This window comes from Zea mays, chromosome 7, assembly GCF_902167145.1.
Source record: "Zea mays cultivar B73 chromosome 7, Zm-B73-REFERENCE-NAM-5.0, whole genome shotgun sequence".
In the NCBI taxonomy this organism is placed as follows: domain Eukaryota; kingdom Viridiplantae; phylum Streptophyta; class Magnoliopsida; order Poales; family Poaceae; genus Zea; species Zea mays.
In genome coordinates, this window is record NC_050102.1 from 141,829,656 (window position 1) to 141,852,258 (window position 22,603).

A 22,603-nucleotide genomic window follows, 5' to 3' on the forward strand; every position below is an offset into this window, starting at 1 on the left:
CGCTAAACTTCGTTTTTATATTTTAGGATGGTTCATTTTTATATTTTAGGATGGTTCGTTAACAGTGTAGGATTGTGAAATCTGATTTCATAGAAAACTTTCGGAACCTTTTTTATTTACCGACACTGGGATGATCAAGTGAAAAAATAACCGAATCATTTATGGATCCCATTTATGCAAATGAAGCCTGAACCAAGGCCCTAATGGTTAAAAAAGGAAAGTAACATTTCAGAACAGCTCTTCAGATTCCACACACAAACGTGTAAACTAGTCAAAACAGATCAGAGTTTGCTCCAAAAATCATAGATGTCAGTGTGGAACAGCGAAAGAAACTATGAAAGTGGCAGGGAATGAAGGCTCATTTCTTGGAAAGTATTACATCTGCTGAGTTCCGAGTAAAAAGGTGAATGGATTCATTTGTTTGATGAATCTAAAGCTCGTCAGATTGGTTGGTTGGTTCTCCATTGACAGCGACAAGCTCCGTGTCAAATATGAGGGTTGCTCCACCTGCAAGAAGAAAGATAAAATGGCTCACATCAATGACCTGCAGAAGTTCACCTAGGCAGGAATCCATTCAGGTGGCAGTGCTAGGCATTGCAGGAATCCATTCAGGTGGCAGTGCTAGCAGGATAATGGAGATAAACCACTACGTGCTCTTGCCGTGCACAAACGATGTGATGATTACCCTCACAGAGTGTTTTGAATAATCCAAATGTGACTATCGCAACTGTATGCTCAAAAGACAAAGAGCAGAAAATATATATAAAAAACATACCAGGAATAGTAGGTGGCGAGCCTTGAGGCCCATAGCCAAGCTTTGATGGGATCTTCAACTTCCGCTTTTCACCAACGCACATTCCCAGGAGACCCTGATCCCATCCTATAGAGTAGATAAAGGAATTCAGACAGAGAAACATAACACAACCAACACAAAGAGTAGACATGCCAATTAATCACCTTTGATCACTTGTCCAGTGCCCAATTCAAATTCAATCGGGTCACCTCTTTCATAGCTTGAATCAAAAACCGTTCCATCAGTAAGTTTTCCCTGTAAAAAAATCACAGCAAGTGAACATAACTCAGAAGATAGTTATTGTGATCACCAAGTATTGTCTAGTATCACAATTTCTTGAACCAATGTAGGGTGGTTGAATTAACAGTTCTGCTCAAAGTTTTAAAACCGATAATAATACCATTTTTCAAAATATTACAATGCACTATTGTAAATGCCCCACTTTCCAGAATCCAACAAAAGTTACAATGTTTTATTGTTAACTGGAATTGGCAATAAATCTAGTGGCGGCGGTGACAAAGCCTATGGCATACAGATACAGACCAGAACTGAATGAGCTAAGAGAAACAATATAGGTGCGACAGTTACTGTAAAAAAGCATTCAGTTAGTTCAATGGAGGACATCTGTCAATAATGATACATTTGGCAACATAAGGGGACAGATGAGAAGGCATAGCAGTAGACTTACACGGTAGTGAACTTTAACCTTGTCACCTTTGTGAGCTTGAATGCTGCATGATTCCGGCTTGTACTGCATTTTAAAATACCCAGGCATAGCATCAATATAAGAACCTGCCTAAAATAATTGGTGCAAATGATGGCAGCACATGCGATCCTAAATTTTTGCACTCCAATTAGCATATGGTACAATTTTAAGTGTCCCAAATCTCTATTATTTTCTTTGATCTTAAGAATAATAGTTCAAAGTGTCCGTCCTTCAGGTAGTCTGTATCAAATATTTATTCTCTTGTTCTATAATTGCATGTTCAATTCTATAATCTTATCAGCAATCTCAGCAACACGTAAGTCTTGAATATCTTATATCTTGTTATTGAAGACCTCTTGCTAAGGTTCAATATCATTAGAGGTCAATATTGAATACAGAAAAAGATCTTCAATAATCGGAGATGAGACATTAAAGGCTTACATATTGTTAAGCTTCTTGATAGGATTAAAGAAATGATCATGCAATTATGGAAAAAAATGAAATATTATATAGACTACCTAAAAGAATGATACTTCCAAATATTATACTTCAGTTTAGAGCAAATACTGAGGTTTCGGGGACTTGAAAATTGTACCATTTGCTGATTGCAGTGTAAAGTTTTGAGACCATAGCAAGAAAATTGAAAGACATGTTATAAAGTTAAATCAAATGACATGCACTTGTCTTGAATGGTAACATACTGGTAAGCCATGTTAATATGTATTGACCTTTGTAACCAGACAACAGTAAGTTAAGTTAACCTTGAATAATTTGTGTATGAGTATAACTCGGTGAATAAATTAAAGAATGCTTATGTTAGAAATTGAGCCATTGACTGACAAAATCTAATGGCCAAAGTCAAACTATCTTTTGTTGTTGTTGCACCACTTGCTAAAAAAACTGCAGGAAGACGAAGAAAATTAAGACTAAAAGGACATATGAAAGGTGGCCACAAGCGAAAATGTGTCAAGATAATAACGGTATCAACGGAGATGATAATACTACTGCTCCAACCAATACAAAGGGAAAGAAAATGATAAGAGAACGTATAACTTGCATGAGATGTGATGAAAAAGATCACAAGCAAGATAGTTCCAAATGCCCACTCAATAGGACAACAAAAAAGACAAGTATTAATTTTCTTCATCTAAAACTTGAGGCATTATATTATTATAAAATTTATTTATTTTACTTGTAGAAAGCGAAATCATCCTAGTAGGAATGTTACAAAAGCTAAGTCATGAGAACTTAGCATACTACATAAGCAAACTATTGAAGAAATAATACGAGATGGTCCAATAAGTATCATTAAAATATAAGAAATATTAACACAACTACCATATAGAATATATTTACATATATGTAATTGTCATACTATATTTCTGTGCAACCGAGTTGCGTTCTTGTTAGAGAGGACAATTCTATACAGACTAGTATTAAGTCCTATGAGAATTCCTATTCTAGCTACATCAATTAAGATAACTTCAAACTTCAAAGAATAGGCTACATATTGGATGAATGGTATTTTTATGATATATGAATGTTTTATTTTGTGATAAAATATAAACTCATAATATTTTTGGTATGATATGCAACTCAGTTGGAACAAAAATATAGTTTTTTAATGAACTTATTTAGGCTAAATTCGTAGTTTTATAAGATGAACTCATTTGTGTTTGTTATTGTGTGATATGCTCATAATTTATATATCTATTATGTGTTATTGTGTGGTGTTGTGAAAAGTTTTTTTTTGCGCAGTTCAAAAACTTTTAGACACAGCCAGTGCGAGGGCAAGCGCGAGGCAGGCAACAGGTGTGGCCAGCGTAAGGCCGGGCGGGGCCAAGCGGGGAGCGAGCGCTGCTAGCGCAAGGGTTGCCGTGGCCAACGCTGGGGCGACAGGGGCAGACCGGTGGCGGTCATGGCTAGAGGCTAGAGTAGAGATGGCAATGGGTAAATACCCACCGGGTATTACTACCCCATACCCATACACACGATAAAAAAATAACCCCACCGAGTCACCCATGTACACTGGTGGGTATGGATTTACCCCCATACCCATACCCACGTGGGTATGGGTCACCCATCGGGTCACCCGTACCCACAAAAATTAAACATCTATCAAAATATTATATTATACAAACATCGAGTATATCCATCTAAATACCATTACAAAATTTCTAGCATCATTTAACCATCCATTCAACACACAATGAGTGAATTACATGTTCCATTACATGGTCATTAAATTGTCGTTAAGCCTTCTATGACATAATGACCTAAAAGATTATTAAATATTAAAAAAGATGGATGACTAAAGTCTAAATTCATGCTTGGCTAAGTTTATATTGGGTATTTTATACCCACGGGTTAACGGGTATGAGTGAAGGTGGAACGTTCTAATACCCGTTTACCCATTGGGTGAAGATTTTTGCCCGATAACAGACCCACAGATAGAATATTTAACCCACGTACATACCCTAATGGAGTAAATACCCATCGGGTATCGGCTCGCGGGTACCCATTGCCATCTCTAGGCTAGAGCGAGCGGGCAGCCATCCATTGCAATTCGACACATAAACATGCATAACGGCAAAAAATATCCTTTCAAACGCCAAGTACGAGGAGAAAATAGGAACAGAAGAAAATACACGAAATGACATTGTAATCAAGTGGAACATGTCGTGTTTTTGCTAAGGCAGCGTTAATTGGAAACTGCAAAATGCATTATTTGGAGTCTCAAATATCCAAATTTCCCATCAAAATAAACACACGAATTTTATATCGAGCAAGCATATAACCTTTTTGCCCAATGGTCCAGTCAATCCCACAAAAATGATTGAATTCTCCTGCACAGCTTACTTTCACCACAATTCCTTATTTTCATAGATCATCACTCCCATAACATCGTGTTTCTACAATTCTCGATCCGTTCTAGAAAGTAAAAACTATGCTGTCCCCGTAAGCAGAATCTCCAGTCTGATTAAAACAACAGTTCCATACTGCTCTGCTTGGCCCAGTCCAATCCAACAATGAATGGAGGGAATGAAACATAACATAGGGAATGAAACATAACATATCGCACATGAGTGGGGGAAAACAGTCCTAGTAGGATACCTTGACGCCGATCTGGAGCTCCGACACGTCCCCGGATTTCTTGGCCGTGGCTGCGAAACACAAATGTCAGATCGGATCGGATCGGATCAGAGCCCGCTGCGCGGGTCGTGCCTCGACGGAAAATCGAGGCCGGGGGAGGGGGTCTACTCACCGACGATTAGCGGCGCGGAGGCGGCGAGTAGGAAACAGAGAAGAAGCTGCGGCTTCGCCATGGCTGGTGCTAGGGCAGAGAGGAATTCAACAATCTCGTGGAGACAGAAGAGCTGTGCCTTTATAACAGACAGCGGCAGGACTCAGTGGTTCACAACTGTTTTGTTTGGTTTGGGTTAGGCTAAACGTTAACAAAATGAGCTAAAAACCTGGGCAACATACATATTCTGTACACCCATCAACTTGTACAACTATGTATTCAGAGTCACAGATTGTCGGCGTTTCGAGACAGGGGTCCCTAAGCCGACGAGTGAGTGTGCTGCGTGCCCCAGCTCAGATGGGTCGAGCGCGTGGGCGAGCGCGAAGGGGGGAGAGGCGAGGTGGCCGGAGTCGAGCGTGAGAGAGGTGGAAGTCCCGCGGCCTTCGTGTTCGTCCCGCGCCCAGGTCGGGTGCGCTTGCAGTAGGGGGGTTACAAGCGTCCACGCGGGTGAGGGAAGCGAGCGGCCCCAAGAGAGCGCCTGTCCCGTCCTCGGTCCCGCGCGGCCAACCTTCTCTAAGAAGGCCCTGGTCCTCCCTTTTATAGTCGTAAGGAGAAGATCCAGGTGTACAATGGGGGGTGTAGCAGAGTGCTACGTGTCTAGCGGAGAGAGAGCTAGCGCCCTAGGTACATGCCAATGTGGCAGCCGGAGAGGTCTTGGCACCTTGCTGGCGTGATGTCGTGGCTGTCGGAGGTGCGACGGAGCCTGGCGGAGGGACAACTGTTGGAGCGGTCGAGTCCTTGCTGACGTCGCCCTGCTTCCGTAAGAGAGCTGGGGGCCGCCGTCGTCACAGAGCTTGTGGAGCGCCATCATTGCCCATCCGGCGGAGCTGGCCGGATGGGACGCCGGTCTTGTTCTCCGTGACCCGAGTCGATTCGGGGTAGGACGATGATGGCGCTCCCTGTTGACGTGGCGGGTCTATGCCCTAGGCAGGGTGACGTGGGGGCTCCTCCGAAGCCGAGGTTGAGTCTGTCTTCTGTTGCCGAGGCCGAGTCCGAGCCATGGGGTCGGGCGAGGCGGAGGTCGCTCGGCCGAGGCCAGGGCGGAGTCCGAGCCCTGGGGTCGGGCGAGGCGGAGTTTCGTCGTCTTCCGGGTCTTAGCCCGAGTCCGAGCCCTGGGGTCGGGCGGAGCGGAGTTTGCCGTCTTCCGGGTCTTAGCCCGAGTCCGAGCCCTGGGGTCGGACGGAGCGGAGTTCGCCGTCTTCCGGGTCTTAGCCCGAGTCCGAGCCCTGGGGTCGGGCGGAGCGGAGTTCGCCGTCTTCCGGGTCTTAGCCCGAGTCCGAGCCCTGGGGTCGGGCGGAGCGGAGTTCGCCGTCTTCTGGGTCTTAGCCCGAGTCCGAGCCCTGGGGTCGGGCGGAGCGGAGTTCGCTGTGGCGCCTTTGGCAAGGCCTGACTGTCTGTCAGACTCACTCTGACGAGTGGCACCGCAGTCGGAGTGGCGCAGGCGGCGCTGCCCTTCTGTCAGACTGGTCAGTGGAGCGGTGGAGTGACAGCGGTCACTTCGGCTCTGCCGGGGGGGCGCGTGTCAGGATAAAGGTGTCAGGTCACCTTTGCGTTAAATGCTCCTGCAACTTGGTCAGTCGGTGTGGCGATTTAGTCAGGGTTGCTTCTGAGCGAAGCCAAGGCCTCGGGCGAGCCGGTGGTATGTCCGCCGTAAAAAGGGGGGCCTCGGGCGAGACGGAAGTCTCTCGAGGTCGGCTGTCCTTGGCCGAGGCTAGGCTCGGGTGAAGCGTGTTCGAGTCACTCGTGTGGACTGATCCCTGACTTAATCGTACCCATCAGGCCTTTGCAGCTTTATGCTGATGGGGGTTACCAGCTGAGAATTAGGCGTCTTGAGGGTACCCCTAATTATGGTCCCCGACAGTAGCCCCCGAGCCTCGAAGGGAGTGTTAGCACTCGCTTGGAGGCTTTCGTCGCACTTTTTTGCAAGGGGACCAGCCTTTCTCGGTTGCATTTTGTTCCGGTGGGTGCGCGCGAGCGCACCCGCCGGGTGTAGCCCCCGAGGCCTCGGAGGAGTGGTTACACTCCTTCGAGGTCTTAATACCTTGCGTAATGCTTCGGCTGGTCTGGTCGTTCCCTCATGCGAACTGGCCGTAGCCCGGGTGCACGGTCGGGGCCCAAGCTCTCGGGCTGGTATGTTGACGCTGTCAACGGTTTGGCCGGAGCCGGTTTTTGCGAGAGCAGCCCCCGAGCCTCTGCACAGGGCGAGAGGACGATCAGGGACAGACTCGACTTTTTATATACACCCCTACGTCGCCTTTCCGCAAGGAGGAGGGGGGGAGTGCGCCATGTTACCCTCGATGGGCACCGAACATGGTGTCTCCGGTGAGCTGCAAGCGGGTAATCCGAGTGGACGTCCGTGCCCCGTTCGTTGGGGGTCGGCTAGGGGCCCAGAGGCACGCCCAAAAGTACCTGCGGGTGATTTGCCGGACCCGGTCCCCTGGCGACGGGGTCCGAGGGCTCGATGCCTCCCTCCGATGGGATTCCGTTACAAGATCGTTCCCGCTGGTCTCGGAAATGTCCTAGGGTACCTCGGGAGCGCAGCCCGAGCCTCGGTTATGTATCGAACGTACCCCTGGTCATCCCTCGCTCGGTGTCTGAGGCGACTGTGAACCCTTCGGGGGCCAGCCTTCGAACCCCTGATCAGTAATGGGCGCGGAGCCCGAGTAGCCTGAGGCGGCCATGGAACCCTTCGGGGGGCTGGCCTTTGAACCCCTGACCAGTAGTGGGTGTCGGGCCCACGCGATCTGAGGCGACCGTTGAACCCTTCGGAGGGCCAGTCTTCGAACCCCTGATCAGTAGGGGGGCTCGGAGCCCGTTTCCTTCGCGGAGAAGGATCCTTTTCGGGGTATCCCCCTTTCCCGGTCCCTGTTGCAAGAGATAGAGAAAGAGGAAAAAAGGAAAAGGATACGAAATCGAACGACGTGGCGTACCTCTTTTTGACGCGGTTATTACGGCGAAGGTGAAGCGTCGCGCACTTCTCCCGCCAGAGGCGCCGCGTGTCCCGCCGCGGAGTTAATGCGACGGAGCGAGTGGTTGGCGGGGCGGCCGTTGTGCGTGCGCGAGCCGTTCGAGGAACGGGTCACGGGTGCACCGTCTTCACGTCGTGGGAGGAGGCTCTCTTGCTGTCCCAGGATGGGACGTGAGTCTGGCTGACGACGTGACTGCTGCGCCCGCCCGCCTGCCACCGCCATTACTGCCGACCCACTTTCGGTCGCTTTGACCAACGCGCCAGGCTGGCGCTGCTGGGTCGCCTCGAGTCGCGGCATAGGCTCCGCAACCGAAGAGGCGCGACGGTGGCACAAGTGGTGGTGCGGTTGCTTGCATGCAGCAACTGGCGCGCCGGTCGCTTGACGCGTGGGCCTGGGCTTCCAAGCTGGCATGTCAGAAGTCGGAGAAGCGCGTCCACCTGGCGCGGTTGCATGCCGCCTGCATGGCTGCCCGCCCCTTCCGCCCGTTGGTCTGGGCAAAAGTGGGGGGTCGCTTGTAACCGCTGGACGGTCGTGCGCACCATGCGCGGCGGTTTGGCTTCTTCTGCCCTGAGCCGGTTTGCATGACATGCGGGACCCAGCCCCCGAGTCGCAGGGGAGGGCCTTGGAGCGTGTTGGAGAAGACTCAGCCCACGGCGTCTGGGGGCGCACGTAGGGAGAGTTGCCTTTAAAAGGAGGGAGACTCCTTTCAGAAGGCAACCATGTCTTCTTCCTCCCTTATGCGTCGTGTCTTTCCATCTTCCAAGCCCCCGGGTGGGGGGTATCCGCCGCCTTTCCGCCTCCTCGTTGGAGGAACGCAACTCCATGGGAGTTGGTACCTCTCAGCCATCGTTCGGCTTCAAGGATTTTCATCAGCCGGCCCGGCCGCACCCCTACGCCGGCGATCACCCAGGATGGTGACCACCAGTTTCTGGGTGGGGAAGAGCAAGCCGGGCTGCGATCTTGGTCCCACCCTCAGCTTCAAGGATGTTCATCATCCTCGCTGGGGTGGGGGCCACGCTGAGCCGGCGCTCTACCTTCCGCGCGGGTCCGCGGGTCACCCTTTTCCACGGCGTTTGGGGGTGGAGGCGCTCGCTGGCCCTGCGGACGGCTCGGACTTAGACAACGTGGGGCAGACCGACGGCGGGCGTCGTCACCTCCAGCGTGTCGGAGTCGTCGGCCGGGCTTCCGGCGGCCCCTCCTGCCGGAGGGCGACCGCCGCGCCGTGTGCACGGGAGGACCACCCACGATGCCGCGCGCTGTTAGGGCGGCGTTCGTGTTCTGGGGTGGTCCTGCTTTTGCACTGGGACGGCGCCCTCGCGCAGAGGCCGGTGCCCCACTCGTCTGGGAGGATTTGAGTGGGGATCTGCCGAGGGGCTGGTGTCCCCTGCCATCGGCGCCGAGGCGGAGGCGGCTCGAGAAGTCCTCGTCGCCGACGGGATCACTGCCACCACCCGCGCCCCGGGCCACCGCGCCGGCGTGCTTGTCCTCGCCCCTCGAGCGTCGGCGGGGGCGAGGGCAAGATCGCAGCAGCGCCGGCCCACTGTCGCCGTAGTCAGAACGGGCGGCGGCGAGCCGCTCGTCAGTCTTCTGTTGCTCCGTAGGCCCTTCCCCATGGAGTGGGGTCGTTCGTACCTGCGGAGGGGGAACCGGAGTTCCGTTTGTAATGGCATCTCGAATGCCGGTGAGTTTGTTCATTGCGGCTGTCGAGGCCTGAACATGTATGTAATTTTGGCACGGAGCCGTGTTTTTTCCTCATTTTCGAGCGCTAAGTCTCGCCTGTTGATTATCTGAACCGCTTTACCAAGCATGAGTCGCCCCGTGTCAAGGTGACGAGTGAGGTATCCGTATCCCGGAGGCGTAGGAATCCCTCGGCCCGATCGGCCTTGTTGTCTGGGGCTCCTCTAGCTTAGTTAAAGAGACCCCTCGGCCGCCCTTCGATGAGCCGAGGCCAGGGGTAGCGATATCAGTATGAACAGAGGCGGAGTTGGCTCGAGAATGGGAACCTGGTTGGCCGGAGCCTAGCCGTGTTGTCCGTCAGCGGAGCCGACGCCAAAGTCGATCAGCCGAGGCCTCGGGTCGGGCTGGCGCCCTTGGAAGCCGGTTGGCCGAGGCCCCAGGGGTAACCGGCCGAGCCGCCTGCTCGGGCCGGATTCCCGGAGGAGTCCCTGGACCGCGTCGCCGTCCGAGGCTGGGTCGGACTTTGCTGAAGACGTTGTCGGTGCCGAGGGTGCTACGGCTCCCTTCAGCGTGAAGACCCGAGCCTGCAGGATCAGATCGTCTTGTAGCGTGTGCCTTCTGTGGCCGCCGAGGCCAGAAAAACACACCCTCGCCGTGCTTGCGAAGCTGCGTCTTTTTTCCTCTTGTTTCGAGCATCTGGACTCTCTGTCGGTAACAGGGATGTTTGTGCGAGCGAGAGTTGCTTCTCGCGGAAGGGACGAGTGAGGTATCCGTATCCCAGAGGCGTGGGGATCCCTCGGCTCGGTCGGCCTTGCCGCTTACGCGTACTTTCGCCCGTTCATGAGGCCCTGTCCCCGACTTAGTCGAGAAAGCTTGAAGGACTGCTTCGGCAGGAGAGCTTCCGAACGTGAAGACTTGTTCGGTCCACGGAGTCGCTTTATCCGAACGCGAGTTACTTATCGCAGAAGGTGATGAGTGAGGTATCCGTATCCCGGAGGCGTAGGAGTCCCTCGGCTCGGTCATCCTTGGCTGCTTACGTGTACTCCGTCGTTTCCAGGATCCGCTTTCCGAAGTAGTCAAGAAGCACGAAAGTAATCCTGCTAAAAAGAGATCCTTTTTCGAGGAGAAATTCGACGCAGAGGGGGTCTCCCCCCTTTTAGCCCCCGAGGGAGGGTCGGGCTTTGCCGAGGCTAGGCCGACCCTTCCTTGACGACTAAACTTTGCGTAGGTGCGAGGTATATGAACAACTTGGAAACATCTTAAGGGTAGAAGCGACGTAGCTGTTTGATGTTCCAAGCGTTGCCGTAGATCTCGCCTTGATTGTTGGCCAGCTTGTATGTTCCGGGCTTCAGAACTTTGGCGATGACGAATGGCCCTTCCCAGGGGGGCGTGAGCTTGTGCCTCCCTCGGGCGTCTTGCCGCAGCCGAAGCACCAGATCGCCCACCTGGAGGTCTCGGGACCGGACCCCTCGGGCGTGGTAGCGTCGCAGGGACTGCTGGTACCGCGCCGAGTGTAGTAAGGCCCTGTCCCGAGCCTCCTCCAGCTGGTCCAGCGATTCTTCTCGGCTAGCTTGGTTGCTTTGATCGGTGTAGGCCCTCGTCCTCGGGGAGCCGTATTCCAGGTCAGTGGGCAAGATAGCTTCAGCCCCGTAGACCAGGAAAAACGGCGTGAAACCCGTGGCACGACTCGGCGTCGTCCTTAGGCTCCAGACCACCGAGGGGAGTTCCTTCATCCACCGCTTGCCGAACTTGTTGAGGTCGTTGTAGATCCGAGGCTCGAGCCCTTGTAGAATCATGCCGTTGGCACGCTCTACTTGCCCATTCGACATGGGATGAGCCACGGCGGCCCAGTCCACCCGGATATGGTGATCCTCGCAAAAATCCAATAATTTTTTGCCGGTGAACTGGGTGCCGTTGTCGGTGATGATGGAGTTCGGGACCTCGAAGCGATGGATGATGTTGCTGAAGAACGCCACCGCCTGCTCGGACCTGATGCTGTTCAGAGGTCGGACCTCGATCCACTTGGAGAATTTGTCGATGGCGACCAGCAGGTGCGTGTAGCCCCCGGGCGCCTTTTGCAAGGGACCGACGAGGTCCAGACCCCATACAGCGAAGGGCCAGGTGATGGGTATTGTCTGCAGAGCCTGAGCGGGCAGGTGGGTCTGCTTTGCATAGAATTGGCACCCTTCGCAGGTGCGGACAATTCTAGTGGCGTCATCCACCGCCGTTGGCCAGTAGAAGCCTTGCCGGAAAGCATTCCCGACAAGGGCTCGGGGCGCTGCGTGGTGGCCACGATCTTCTCCGGGTTGGCTTCAATGCCTCGCTCGGAGACGATGAACCCTAGGAGCATGCCTCGGGGCACCCCGAAGACACACTTCTCAGGATTGAGCTTGACTCCTTTCGCCTTGAGACATCGGAATGTCACTTCAAGGTTGGAGAGGAGGTCGGAAGCCTTCCTTGTCTTGACTACGATGTCATCGACGTAGGCCTCGACTGTGCGACCGATGTGTTCGCCGAACACATGGTTCATGCACCGCTGGTACGTCGCGCCCGCATTCCTCAAACCGAACGGCATGGTGACATAGCAGTACATGCCGAACGGCATGATGAAAGAAGTCGCGAGCTGGTCGGACTCTTTCATCTGGATCTGGTGATACCCTGAGTAGGCATCGAGGAAGGACAGGGTTTCGCACCCAGCGGTGGAATCCACGATTTGATCGATGCGAGGCAGAGGGTAGGGAACCTTCGGACATGCTTTGTTGAGACCAGTGTAGTCTACACACATCCGCCATTTCCCCCCTTTCTTCCTCACAAGCACAGGGTTGGCAAGCCATTCGGGATGGAATACCTCTTTGATGAACCCTGCTGCCATTAGCTTGTGGATCTCTTCGCCAATCACTCTGCGCTTCTCCTCGTCGAATCGGCGTAGAGACTGCCTGACGGGTCGGGCTCCGGCCCGAATATCCAACGAGTGCTCGGCGACATCCCTCGGTATGCCGGGCATGTCCGAGGGACTCCACGCAAAGACGTCGGCGTTTGCGCGGAGAAAGTCGACGAGCACTGCTTCCTATTTGGGGTCGAGCCCGGAACCGATCCGGACCTGCTTGGCGGTGTCGCCACTGGGGTCGAGAGGGACGACCTTAACCGTCTCTGCTGGCTCGAAGTTGCCGGCATGGCGCTTCACGTCTGGCACCTCCTTGGAGAGGTTCTCCAGGTCGGCGATGAGGGCCTCGGACTCGGCGAGGGCCTCGGCGTACTCCACGCACTCCACGTCGCATTCGAACGCGTGTTTGTACGTGGGGCCAACGGTGATGACCCCGTTGGGGCCCGACATCTTGAGCTTCAGGTAGGTGTAGTTGGGGACGGCCATGAACTTCGCGTAGCATGGCCTCCCTAGTACAGCGTGGTAGGTTCCTCGGAACCCGACCACCTCGAACGTCAGGGTCTCCCTTCGGAAGTTGGAGGGCGTCCCGAAGCAGACGGGGAGGTCGAGTCGCCTGAGGGGCTGGACGCGCTTCCCAGGGATGATCCCGTGGAAGGGCGCAACGCCTGCTCGGACGGAGGACAGATCGACGCGCAGGAGCTTGAGGGTCTCGGCGTAGATGATGTTGAGGCAGCTGCCCCCATCCATCAGGACCTTGGTGAGCCTGACATTGCCGACAACGGGGTCGACGACGAGCGGGTATTTCCCCGGGCTCGGCACATGGTCGGGGTGGTCGGCCTGGTCGAAGGTGATGGGCTTGTCGGACCAGTCTAGGTAGACTGGCGCCGCCACCTTCACCGAGCAGACCTCCCGGCGCTCTTGCTTGCGATGCCGAGCCGAGGCATTCGCCGCATGCCCTCCATAGATCATGAAGCAGTCGCGGACCTCGGGGAACTCTCCTGCTTGGTGATCTTCGTTCTTGTCGTCGTCGCGGGCCCTGCCACCCTCGGCGGGTGGCCCGGCCCTGTGGAAGTGACGCCGAAGCATAACGCACTCCTCGAGGGTGTGCTTGACGGGCCCCTGATGGTAGGGGCACGGCTCCTTGAGCATCTTGTCGAAGAGGTTTGCACCTCCGGGGGGCTTCCGAGGGTTCTTGTACTCGGCGGCGGCGACAAGGTCCGCGTCAGCGGCGTCGCGTTTTGGTTGCGACTTCTTCTTGCCTTTCTTCTTGGCGCCGCGCGGAGCAGACGCCTCGGGAGCCTCTTCCGATGGGCGGCCCTGGGGCTGCTTGTCCTTTCGGAAGATAGCCTCGACCGCCTCCTGGCCAGAGGCGAACTTGGTGGCGATGTCCATCAGCTCGCTCGCCCTGGTGGGGGTCTTGCGACCCAGCTTGCTCACCAGGTCGCGGCAAGTGGTGCCGGCGAGGAACGCGCCGATGACATCCGAGTCGGGGATGTTGGGCAGCTCGGTGCGCTGCTTCGAGAATCGCCGGATGTAGTCCCGGAGCGACTCCCCCGGCTGTTGCCGGCAGCTTCGAAGGTCCCAGGAATTCCCGGGGCGCACGTATGTGCCCTGGAAATTGCCAGCGAAGGCTTGGACCAAGTCGTCCCAGTTGGAGATCTGCCCCGGAGGCAGGTGCTCCAACCAGGTGCGAGCAGTGTCGGAGAGGAACAGGGGGAGGTTACGGATGATGAGGTTGTCGTCGTCCGTCCCACCCAGTTGGCAGGCAAGGCGGTAGTCCGCGAGCCACAGTTCCGGTCTCGTTTCCCCCGAGTACTTCGTGATAGTAGTCGGGGGTCGGAACCTGGTCGGGAATGGCGCCCGTCGGATGGCCCGACTGAAGGCCTGCGGACCAGGTGGTTCGGGCGAGGGACTCCGATCCTCCCCGCTGTCGTAGCGCCCCCCACGCCTGGGGTGGTAGCCTCGGCGTACCCTTTCGTCGAGGTGGGCCCGTCGGTCGCGTCGATGGTGCTCGTTGCCGAGGTGGCCCGGAGCCGCAGGCGCGGTGTTGCGCGTGCGCCCGGTGTAGACCGAGGCTTCCCGCATGAATCGGGAAGTCGCGGCATGAGGTTCCGAGGGATATCCCTGCCTTCGGGAGGCAGTGCTCTCGGCCCGTCGGGCCGCAGCGCCTTCCAGGAGATTCTTGAGCTCTCCCTGGATTCGCCGACCCTCGGTGGTTGATGGCTCCGGCATCGCGCGGAGGAGCATCGCTGCGGCTGCCAGGTTCTGACCAACCCCGCTGGATGCGGGCGGCGGCCTGACCCTGACATCGTTGGCGACGCGGTGCTGGAGACCTTGGGGCAGGTGACGTATTTCTCCGGCCAAGGGTTGGCCCGCCCATGCCTGCCCGACGTCCCGACGGATCGGCTCAAGCGCTCCTGTTCCCTCGTTGAGCCTGGCCTGCGCCTCGCGGACTTGCTCGAGTTGTGGGTCGTAACCCCCCGCCGGAGCGGGGACCACAGCTAGCTCCCGTGGGATGTCGGCGCGAGGCAACGGCCTAGGAAGATCACCGTCCTCCGGCATGCTGAGATGGTTGCCTTCGGAGGGATCCCCTAGCTCGATGTGGAAACATTCGCGGCTTGGGCCACAGCTCTCGTCGCCAAGGCTGCGGCTTCCGTCGGAACAGTCGGATAGGCAGTAGTCACATGCGGTCATGAAGTCCCGCATTGCACTGGCGTTGCCAAGTCCGGAGAAATCCCAACAGATGCTGGGATCGTCATCTCCCTCGGACCCAGAGGGCCCGTAGGTCGAGACGTCCGTCAGTCGGTCCCAAGGCGACCGCATACAAAACCCCAGTGGGGTTGCACTCGCCTCAATGAGAGCGCCCGCCAAAGCGAGGTCGTTTGGCGGGTTGGGGCCGAGTCGAAATGACGCAAGATGGGAGTTAGTCGGTACCTTTTGGTCGACGAGGAGCGACGTAGTCACATTGGGGACTGGTTGCACCGTCATCTCAGGTACGAGGGCGACGTCCTGCAGGCTTTCCGCGAGCGCGCCGGCGTCGTCTTCTTGCTCGGGGTCAGCGTGTCGCGGGGGGACAGCGCTTGCCTCCGTCTTGAACGCGAGGTCGACGTCCGGCGTGCCTTCCGTCGGGGCGCCGGGAGCGTCGATTCGCTCGACGGCCAACGAAGCGCGGTCTCCCGCTTGGCCTTGATGGCCCCGCCTCCTCCTCCGTTGGCGGGGGAGAGAACGGAGCGAGCTCGAATGTTGCTCTTCCACCACGCGGGGAAGATGTCGTCGATTCCGCCGCCGGCGGGCGGGTTGTCGGCCGCCATTGTCGTTGTCGCGCGGCGGTGGAAGAAGTATCATGTCGTAGCTGCCGTCGAAGGACATGAACTCAAGAGTCCCGAAACGAAGCACCGCCCCGGGCCGGAGAGGTTGCTGAAGACTGCCCATCTGGAGCTTGACGGGGAGCTGTTCGTCAGCACGCAGCAGGCCCCTACCTGGCGCGCCAACTGTCGGCGTTTCGAGACAGGGGGGTCCCTAAGCCGACGAGTGAGTGTGCTGCGTGCCCCAGCCCAGATGGGTCGAGCGCGTGGGCGAGCACGAAGGGGGGAGAGGCGAGGTGGCCGGAGTCGAGCGTGAGAGAGGTGGAAGTCCCGCGGCCTTCGTGTTCGTCCCGCGCCCAGGTCGGGTGCGCTTGCAGTAGGGGGGTTACAAGCGTCCACGCGGGTGAGGGAAGCGAGCGGCCCCAAGAGAGCGCCTGTCCCGTCCTCGGTCCCGCGCGGCCAACCTTCTCTAAGAAGGCCCTGGTCCTCCCTTTTATAGTCGTAAGGAGAAGATCCAGGTGTACAATGGGGGGTGTAGCAGAGTGCTACGTGTCTAGCGGAGAGAGAGCTAGCGCCCTAGGTACATGCCAATGTGGCAGCCGGAGAGGTCTTGGCACCTTGCTGGCGTGATGTCGTGGCTGTCGGAGGTGCGACGGAGCCTGGCGGAGGGACAGCTGTTGGAGCGGTCGAGTCCTTGCAGACGTCGCCCTGCTTCCGTAAGAGAGCTGGGGGCCGCCGTCGTCACAGAGCTTGTGGAGCGCCATCATTGCCCATCCGGCGGAGCTGGCCGGATGGGACGCCGGTCTTGTTCTCCGTGACCCGAGTCGATTCGGGGTAGGACGATGATGGCGCTCCCTGTTGATGTGGCGGGTCTGTGCCCTAGGCAGGGTGACGTGGGGGCTCCTCCGAAGCCGAGGTTGAGTCTGTCTTCTGTTGCCGAGGCCGAGTCCGAGCCATGGGGTCGGGCGAGGCGGAGGTCGCTCGGCCGAGGCCAGGGCGGAGTCCGAGCCCTGGGGTCGGGCGAGGCGGAGTTTCGTCGTCTTCCGGGTCTTAGCCCGAGTCCGAGCCCTGGGGTCGGGCGGAGCGGAGTTTGCCGTCTTCCGGGTCTTAGCCCGAGTCCGAGCCCTGGGGTCGGGCGGAGCGGAGTTCGCCGTCTTCTGGGTCTTAGCCCGAGTCCGAGCCCTGGGGTCGGGCGGAGCGGAGTTCGCCGTCTTCCGGGTCTTAGCCCGAGTCCGAGCCCTGGGGTCGGGCGGAGCGGAGTTCGCCGTCTTCCGGGTCTTAGCCCGAGTCCGAGCCCTGGGGTCGGGCGGAGCGGAGTTCGCCGTCTTCCGGGTCTTAGCCCGAGTCCGAGCCCTGGGGTCGGGCGGAGCGGAGTTCGCCGTGGCGCCTTTGGCAAGGCCTGACTGCCTGTCAGACTCACTCTGACGAGTGGCACCGCAGTCGGAGTGGCGCAGGCGGCGCTGCCCTTCTGTCAGACTGGTCAGTGGAGCGGTGGAGTGACGGCGGTCACTTCGGCTCTGCCGGGGGGGGCGCGTGTCAGGATAAAGGTGTCAGGCCACCTTTGCGTTAAATGCTCCTGCAACTTGGTCAGTCGGTGTGGCGATTTAGTCAGGGTTGCTTCTGAGCGAAGCCAAGGCCTCGGGCGAGCCGGTGGTATGTCCGCCGTAAAAAGGGGGGCCTCGGGCGAGACGGAAGTCTCTCGAGGTCGGCTGCCCTTGGCCGAGGCTAGGCTCGGGTGAAGCGTGTTCGAGTCACTCGTGTGGACTGATCCCTGACTTAATCGTACTCATCAGGCCTTTGCAGCTTTATGCTGATGGGGGTTACCAGCTGAGAATTAGGCGTCTTGAGGGTACCCCTAATTATGGTCCCTGACACAGATCAATATGAAACGCACATTATTAAAGATGGGTTTCTGCAAAATATATGTTGGATCACCAGACATGCCACCTTTGATGTGTGTGATATGAATCGGATGGCTTTTATCTGTCTAGATGCATATCACGCGTATGGATGCCAAGATACAGGCGTGCAGGCCTGTTCGAGCCTGCACTGCAGGATACAGTTCTTTTCCTCGTCTATGCGGATGTAGTCAACTGCCATCGTTCTCCAAAACAGCCTCCGTGCAACTTTTAACTCCATTACGCAGGTAACCAAACAGTCACACTTGTTCGGTCAACGCATGACATGGATCTACACGCGTTGGGCTACCAAACACACATATCTAATTTTACAAAAATTTAGGATAATCAATGGTGCACAAATTAACCCGTAAGAAAACTTGAGGAGAAGAGACAAAGAGTAAGGGAAGAAAACACAAAAATCCTAGCCTTGGCCAAAGTTGGCTCAGCTAGGTTAGAAAGTCGGTAAAGTTAGATTTTTTTATAGGTGTATATTTGGGCCGGGTCTAATGGGCTGGCCCGAAAACACGAAAAAAACACGGTCTAGACATGACACGATCCAAAATATTTTAGTGCCGGGTCAGGTTTGGACCGAGGTCGCAGCCCATGGGTGGGCACGAGCACGACCCGTTTAAGGAAGTCACAAAATGACCCGTATAGAGGCACGAAAAGGCTCATATATTAATTAAAACCACACTTCATTCCACACTTTCATGTACTTGATAAAAACACAAATCTAGAGATGATGCTAGTTAGATGTTTTTAGCTTTGAATTAGAGTATGTGATGTAATTTTACTTTTGTAACGAATATTAGATAATAAATTTAACTTACGAACTCTGTATAGAGATGATTATACTCTTTTTTCTTATAAAAATAATTTTTAATTAGGTAGTCATTGCATTAACAAAATCATTTCCTGGTCCTAACTACTAATTGGTTTGGAATCCCGACTAAAATGAATTTAATGCATGTTAGACCATATTTGACTCAGTCGGGACAAACAACTAATTTTGATTCAGACTATATGAAGCACATCCTCCCCTTCTGCTTTGCTTGTTGTCCACCACTTCTCTACACTAGCAAAAGTCTTTGGTCACTCGCCTCTCCTTTCTTTGGTGGGCGGGGTTGCTATAGAGACACTAATCCTTTATTAGAGAGTGGGTCTAACTTTGTGAGGTAGTCTTAGTGACATTAGAGAGTGTCAGAAATCTTGTGTTGTTTGTTCATGTGGCAGAACCGCTCGAATTATTCTAGTTTAAGTGTTAAGTCACGCCTCAGGGGCCGTAACTCACTTAAATCAGAATAACCCGTTAGTCCCTTAGATCTAGTCTGATAAAGCCACTTAACCAGAATCAAATACCATAAACTCACTCGAAGGTAAGTCACCGAAGAAATACAATAAAACAGGAAGACCTCAAATTAAAGTACTGGAGTTATTACATAAATCGGAGTTTTTCAAGTAAACTGAAATAAGTTCATAAGATAGATTTGCAGCGGATAATCGATATTGTCGACAATGAGGAATAGGGCAAGGCCTAGCCCATTACTCCTCCTGCTCCTCTCCTGCTGGAGCAGCATCCCACTCGACCGTCCAACCCGGTGGCAGGGTGGTAGGCTAAGTCACACCATCAACCATGTCCTGAAGTGTACATGCAAAAATTATGCCACAAGCAAAGCTGAGTATACTAATACTCATCTAGACTTACCCGGTGTGAGGAATCTACTCCTCTACCTCTAGACCATGCAACTGTTTGGCTGAGGGGTTTGGTTTGCCAAAAGCACTAGCTGAGTCTAAAATCCATTTTTAGCTTTTCAAATTCTAATATCATTATTTTAGTTAAGTTTGCTCTTTCCAAGCATACATGGTAACAATCATTTAATACAACCAACAAGTTATCTCATGTAAAACCTCATTTCACTTCTTACTAAATGTAGTACAAGGGGTCAAGCAGTCTCATTAGCTGCGAGAAGCAGATGATTCGAATCGAGTTTTAACCTTGCAAGGTAAACCTAAACACACGACATGTAGGGGCACTCCGTCCCCACACACGTTAACCGTCCTCATCGATTCCCCGTTCGCGGCCATGCCTCACCGCCTTGGCATACAATGCTCCACTGACCCCGGCTGCCGCCGTGCAGTGACCGCACTTGTACCCACCATAGCTAGCATGGGAGACCCTGTCTCAGGTCGCGTGAGGGGTAAAGTTCGCGTCCGACTTCACTCAGGTACTAGGTTTACCGGTTACCATATTTCCCGACATGCGTTTAGTACGTTCAAACGCTTGACTCAAGTATCCACACATTAATCCTTAATTCTTTTTCCCGTCTCATGGACAAGGCATCCTCCCTGGATCTAAGTCCACTAACCATCATAGATCCCGTTATTAAGATGAATACAATCAATTCCTGACCTCGCGCGAGTGCTAGAAAGTCACTCGACTTCTACCGAGATCCTAATTAGCAAAGCAGCTACTCGACCTAGCATACTAGTATCCATCTCAAAAAGGAATCCTGAATTCATGCAACTAAGGGCTTCAAGCAACTCCTACACTTAAGTGCACATTACAAGCCTACAAACATTAAGTGTAGTAAAGTAGCATATATATGTAACTTGGTTATGCATAAAACTGGGGCTTGCCTTCAATTGCTGGGGCTGCGGGGATATCCTCGATGGCAGTCTCGGGAGCTTGCTCCTGGTCTTCCTCGTGGACAACTCCTTGCTCGGGGATGAGCACGTACTCTCCGTCAGCGAGATTGCAATCTAATGAATGCAATGAGTAAGATATATGTATGGCATGATATGTAATTTAGCAATTAAGATTTGATGGGGGATGATCAAATTAATAACGTAGGGCTTATTCTTACTACTGGAGATTTTGTGGTACACTCAGCAACATAGGGTCAAGTTGATTACTGAATGGTTAACCTATTTTTAGTGCTCTACTGATTTTCTTCTTCATATCTCATGGATAATTTCAACTATATTCTCAGCTGCCATGTTGGGGTAATACTTATTAATCTTTTTAATCCCTCTCTTCTTTTCTATTTCTTTTATGCTTTTAAGCTGGGTTTGAACTACAAGATAGTTTAATAAATTTCTAAAATTCTGCAAAAATTACAGTGACATCTCACTAGTATATAATCCCCTGTCTTAAAATTTGGGGCTTGAAAAGTGAGGGGTTCTCTCTGTATAAAATTATCAATTATTAGGGCGGAGGGGGTGTTTTGAACTACAACCTTCTTTTAACAGGGGGTTATTTTCTAAGACTTATTTTTTGCTGGCATTTAGATGTTATAACATGACTTTGTACAATTTTTCAGCCATTAATACTTATTAGCTAATTCATTAGGATTTTCTAAAGTTTCTAGCCAAATGGGTGCTTTCTAATACCATTATACTTAAAAAATATCAAACAACAAGTTTCTAATTTTTCCTATCTTCTTCTTTGCGCAAGAGCAATTATTCTAAAGTTTGGTAACTTTTTGCTCAAGGGAAGGGTGGTAGGAATTTCTTGGATTAAATGGCCTTTTTCATGAAGTATTGGTAATGGGTATTATTTTATAGTTTTGAATAGGTTTTGCATTTTTATCTGGTGGTCTATTCCATTAATAATCTAGTAAAAATTTAATTGCCCACTGTTGCACACTTTTTGGCTTGCTTATGATTTAATTGGGATATGGCTCAATATCAAGTTTTATTTGGTCAACCCACTTAAAATGATGGGCTAGGGTATTTATCATTTCACAAGTCCACTTAAGTTTTCTTATCAATTTTGAAATTGTTCTCATATTTCTAATAATTGTCCTTCTAGTTTTATTAGTGTCTAATAAAACATTTTACCTTAGATTTGTTCTGGACTAGGGTTCCTTTTATTTTTCCTAGGTTCTTTATTACTTAAGTGGGCTAGGAAAAATATTTGCATTCATTGTTCATTATTTTCTAGTACCTTTCTCATTTTTCTAAGTTTTGGGCAATTATGGCCTTTAATAGATAACCCTGTTTAAATCTTCAATACTGGGGTGCTCAATATTTTTAACCAGTGTATAAGTGGGGTTTGAAAAAATTCTACAAAATTTTTTTAAGTTCAGCACAGAAGCATAACTAATTTTCTTCATTTTAATAAGGTTTGGTCAGTTTCCTTAATTAATTCCAAACTCTAAAATTTAAAACAGAAAGCACAGGGTTCAGTATTTTTATGTGATAGTTTATAATATTTTGAATCTAGTAAAATTGATTTGACTAAATTTGGTTGAATATTCTTTAAGATACAAATTTCCTATGTTCTCTGCTGAATTTAAAAAGAATAAACAAAAATGGATAAAGGAAAAGGGGTTTTGCACTAGGGTCCCTGGCGAAAGGTTTTCAGTGTATTACAGACAGACCCTTGGTTCACTATTCATCTGAGTCTATGACTCTGCAGAAAACCCCCTAGGGTTTTGCGAAATCGAACCCGCGATCCTTCCCCTGATGGAACAGTGACTGCGGCGGAAGAAAAGGGCGGAGGGGCTTACCGGCGGCGAGGTTGCTCCGGTGAGGGGTCAGGCGAGGTCCGAGGGTCTCTGCCGATCACGTCGAGGTACGAATCGTCAGCGGTGGTGGTCGGAGTAGGTTGGTCCACGTGCGCAGGCGAGGGAGCTCGTCGGTGGCGAGGGACCCGGCCTGCTCACGGCGCCATAGTCCGATTGAACGGGTCAGGGAGCTTTACCAGAGGTCAAGAAAGATATGTGTACGAGGAATTTGAGAATGGCTCACCGGATTGCTCGGTCTACGCGCGGCTACGGGCGACCGAAGTCCGGCGAGGATGATCCTGGGTCTCCGGTGAAGTTCTGTCGGGTCCAAGGACTTGGAAAGCTTCACGGGCTACTGGCGAAGCTAACCGAGTGACTGGCGCGGCTTGGAAGTGGCTGGAGGGAGCTGGCCACGGTGGCCGAGCTCGGGTGGTGATGGCGGGCGGTGGCGCGGCGTGCTCGAGGCGAAGTCCGGTGAACTTTGGCTCGGGCAGGACTGAGAGCGCGCGGGGAGGTACGGCCGAGGCCTTGGGCTTCTTTATAGGCACGGTGTGAA

General features: G+C 53.0%; 1 protein-coding gene across 1 annotated transcript; it reads right to left on the reverse strand.

Annotated features, from left to right (window-relative positions):
* Positions 1-226: 226 nt before the first annotated feature.
* On the reverse strand, positions 227-4,931 carry LOC100282031 (uncharacterized). The gene is made up of 6 exons (NM_001154944.1): positions 4,765-4,931; positions 4,614-4,663; positions 1,482-1,544; positions 958-1,048; positions 776-880; positions 227-507 (listed from the first exon to the last, which is right to left on the reverse strand). Exons 1-6 carry the CDS (start codon positions 4,823-4,825, stop codon positions 431-433), a joined length of 447 nt encoding a protein of 148 aa, NP_001148416.1. The 5' UTR covers positions 4,826-4,931; the 3' UTR covers positions 227-430.
* Between the last annotated feature and the right edge of the window lie 17,672 nt (positions 4,932-22,603).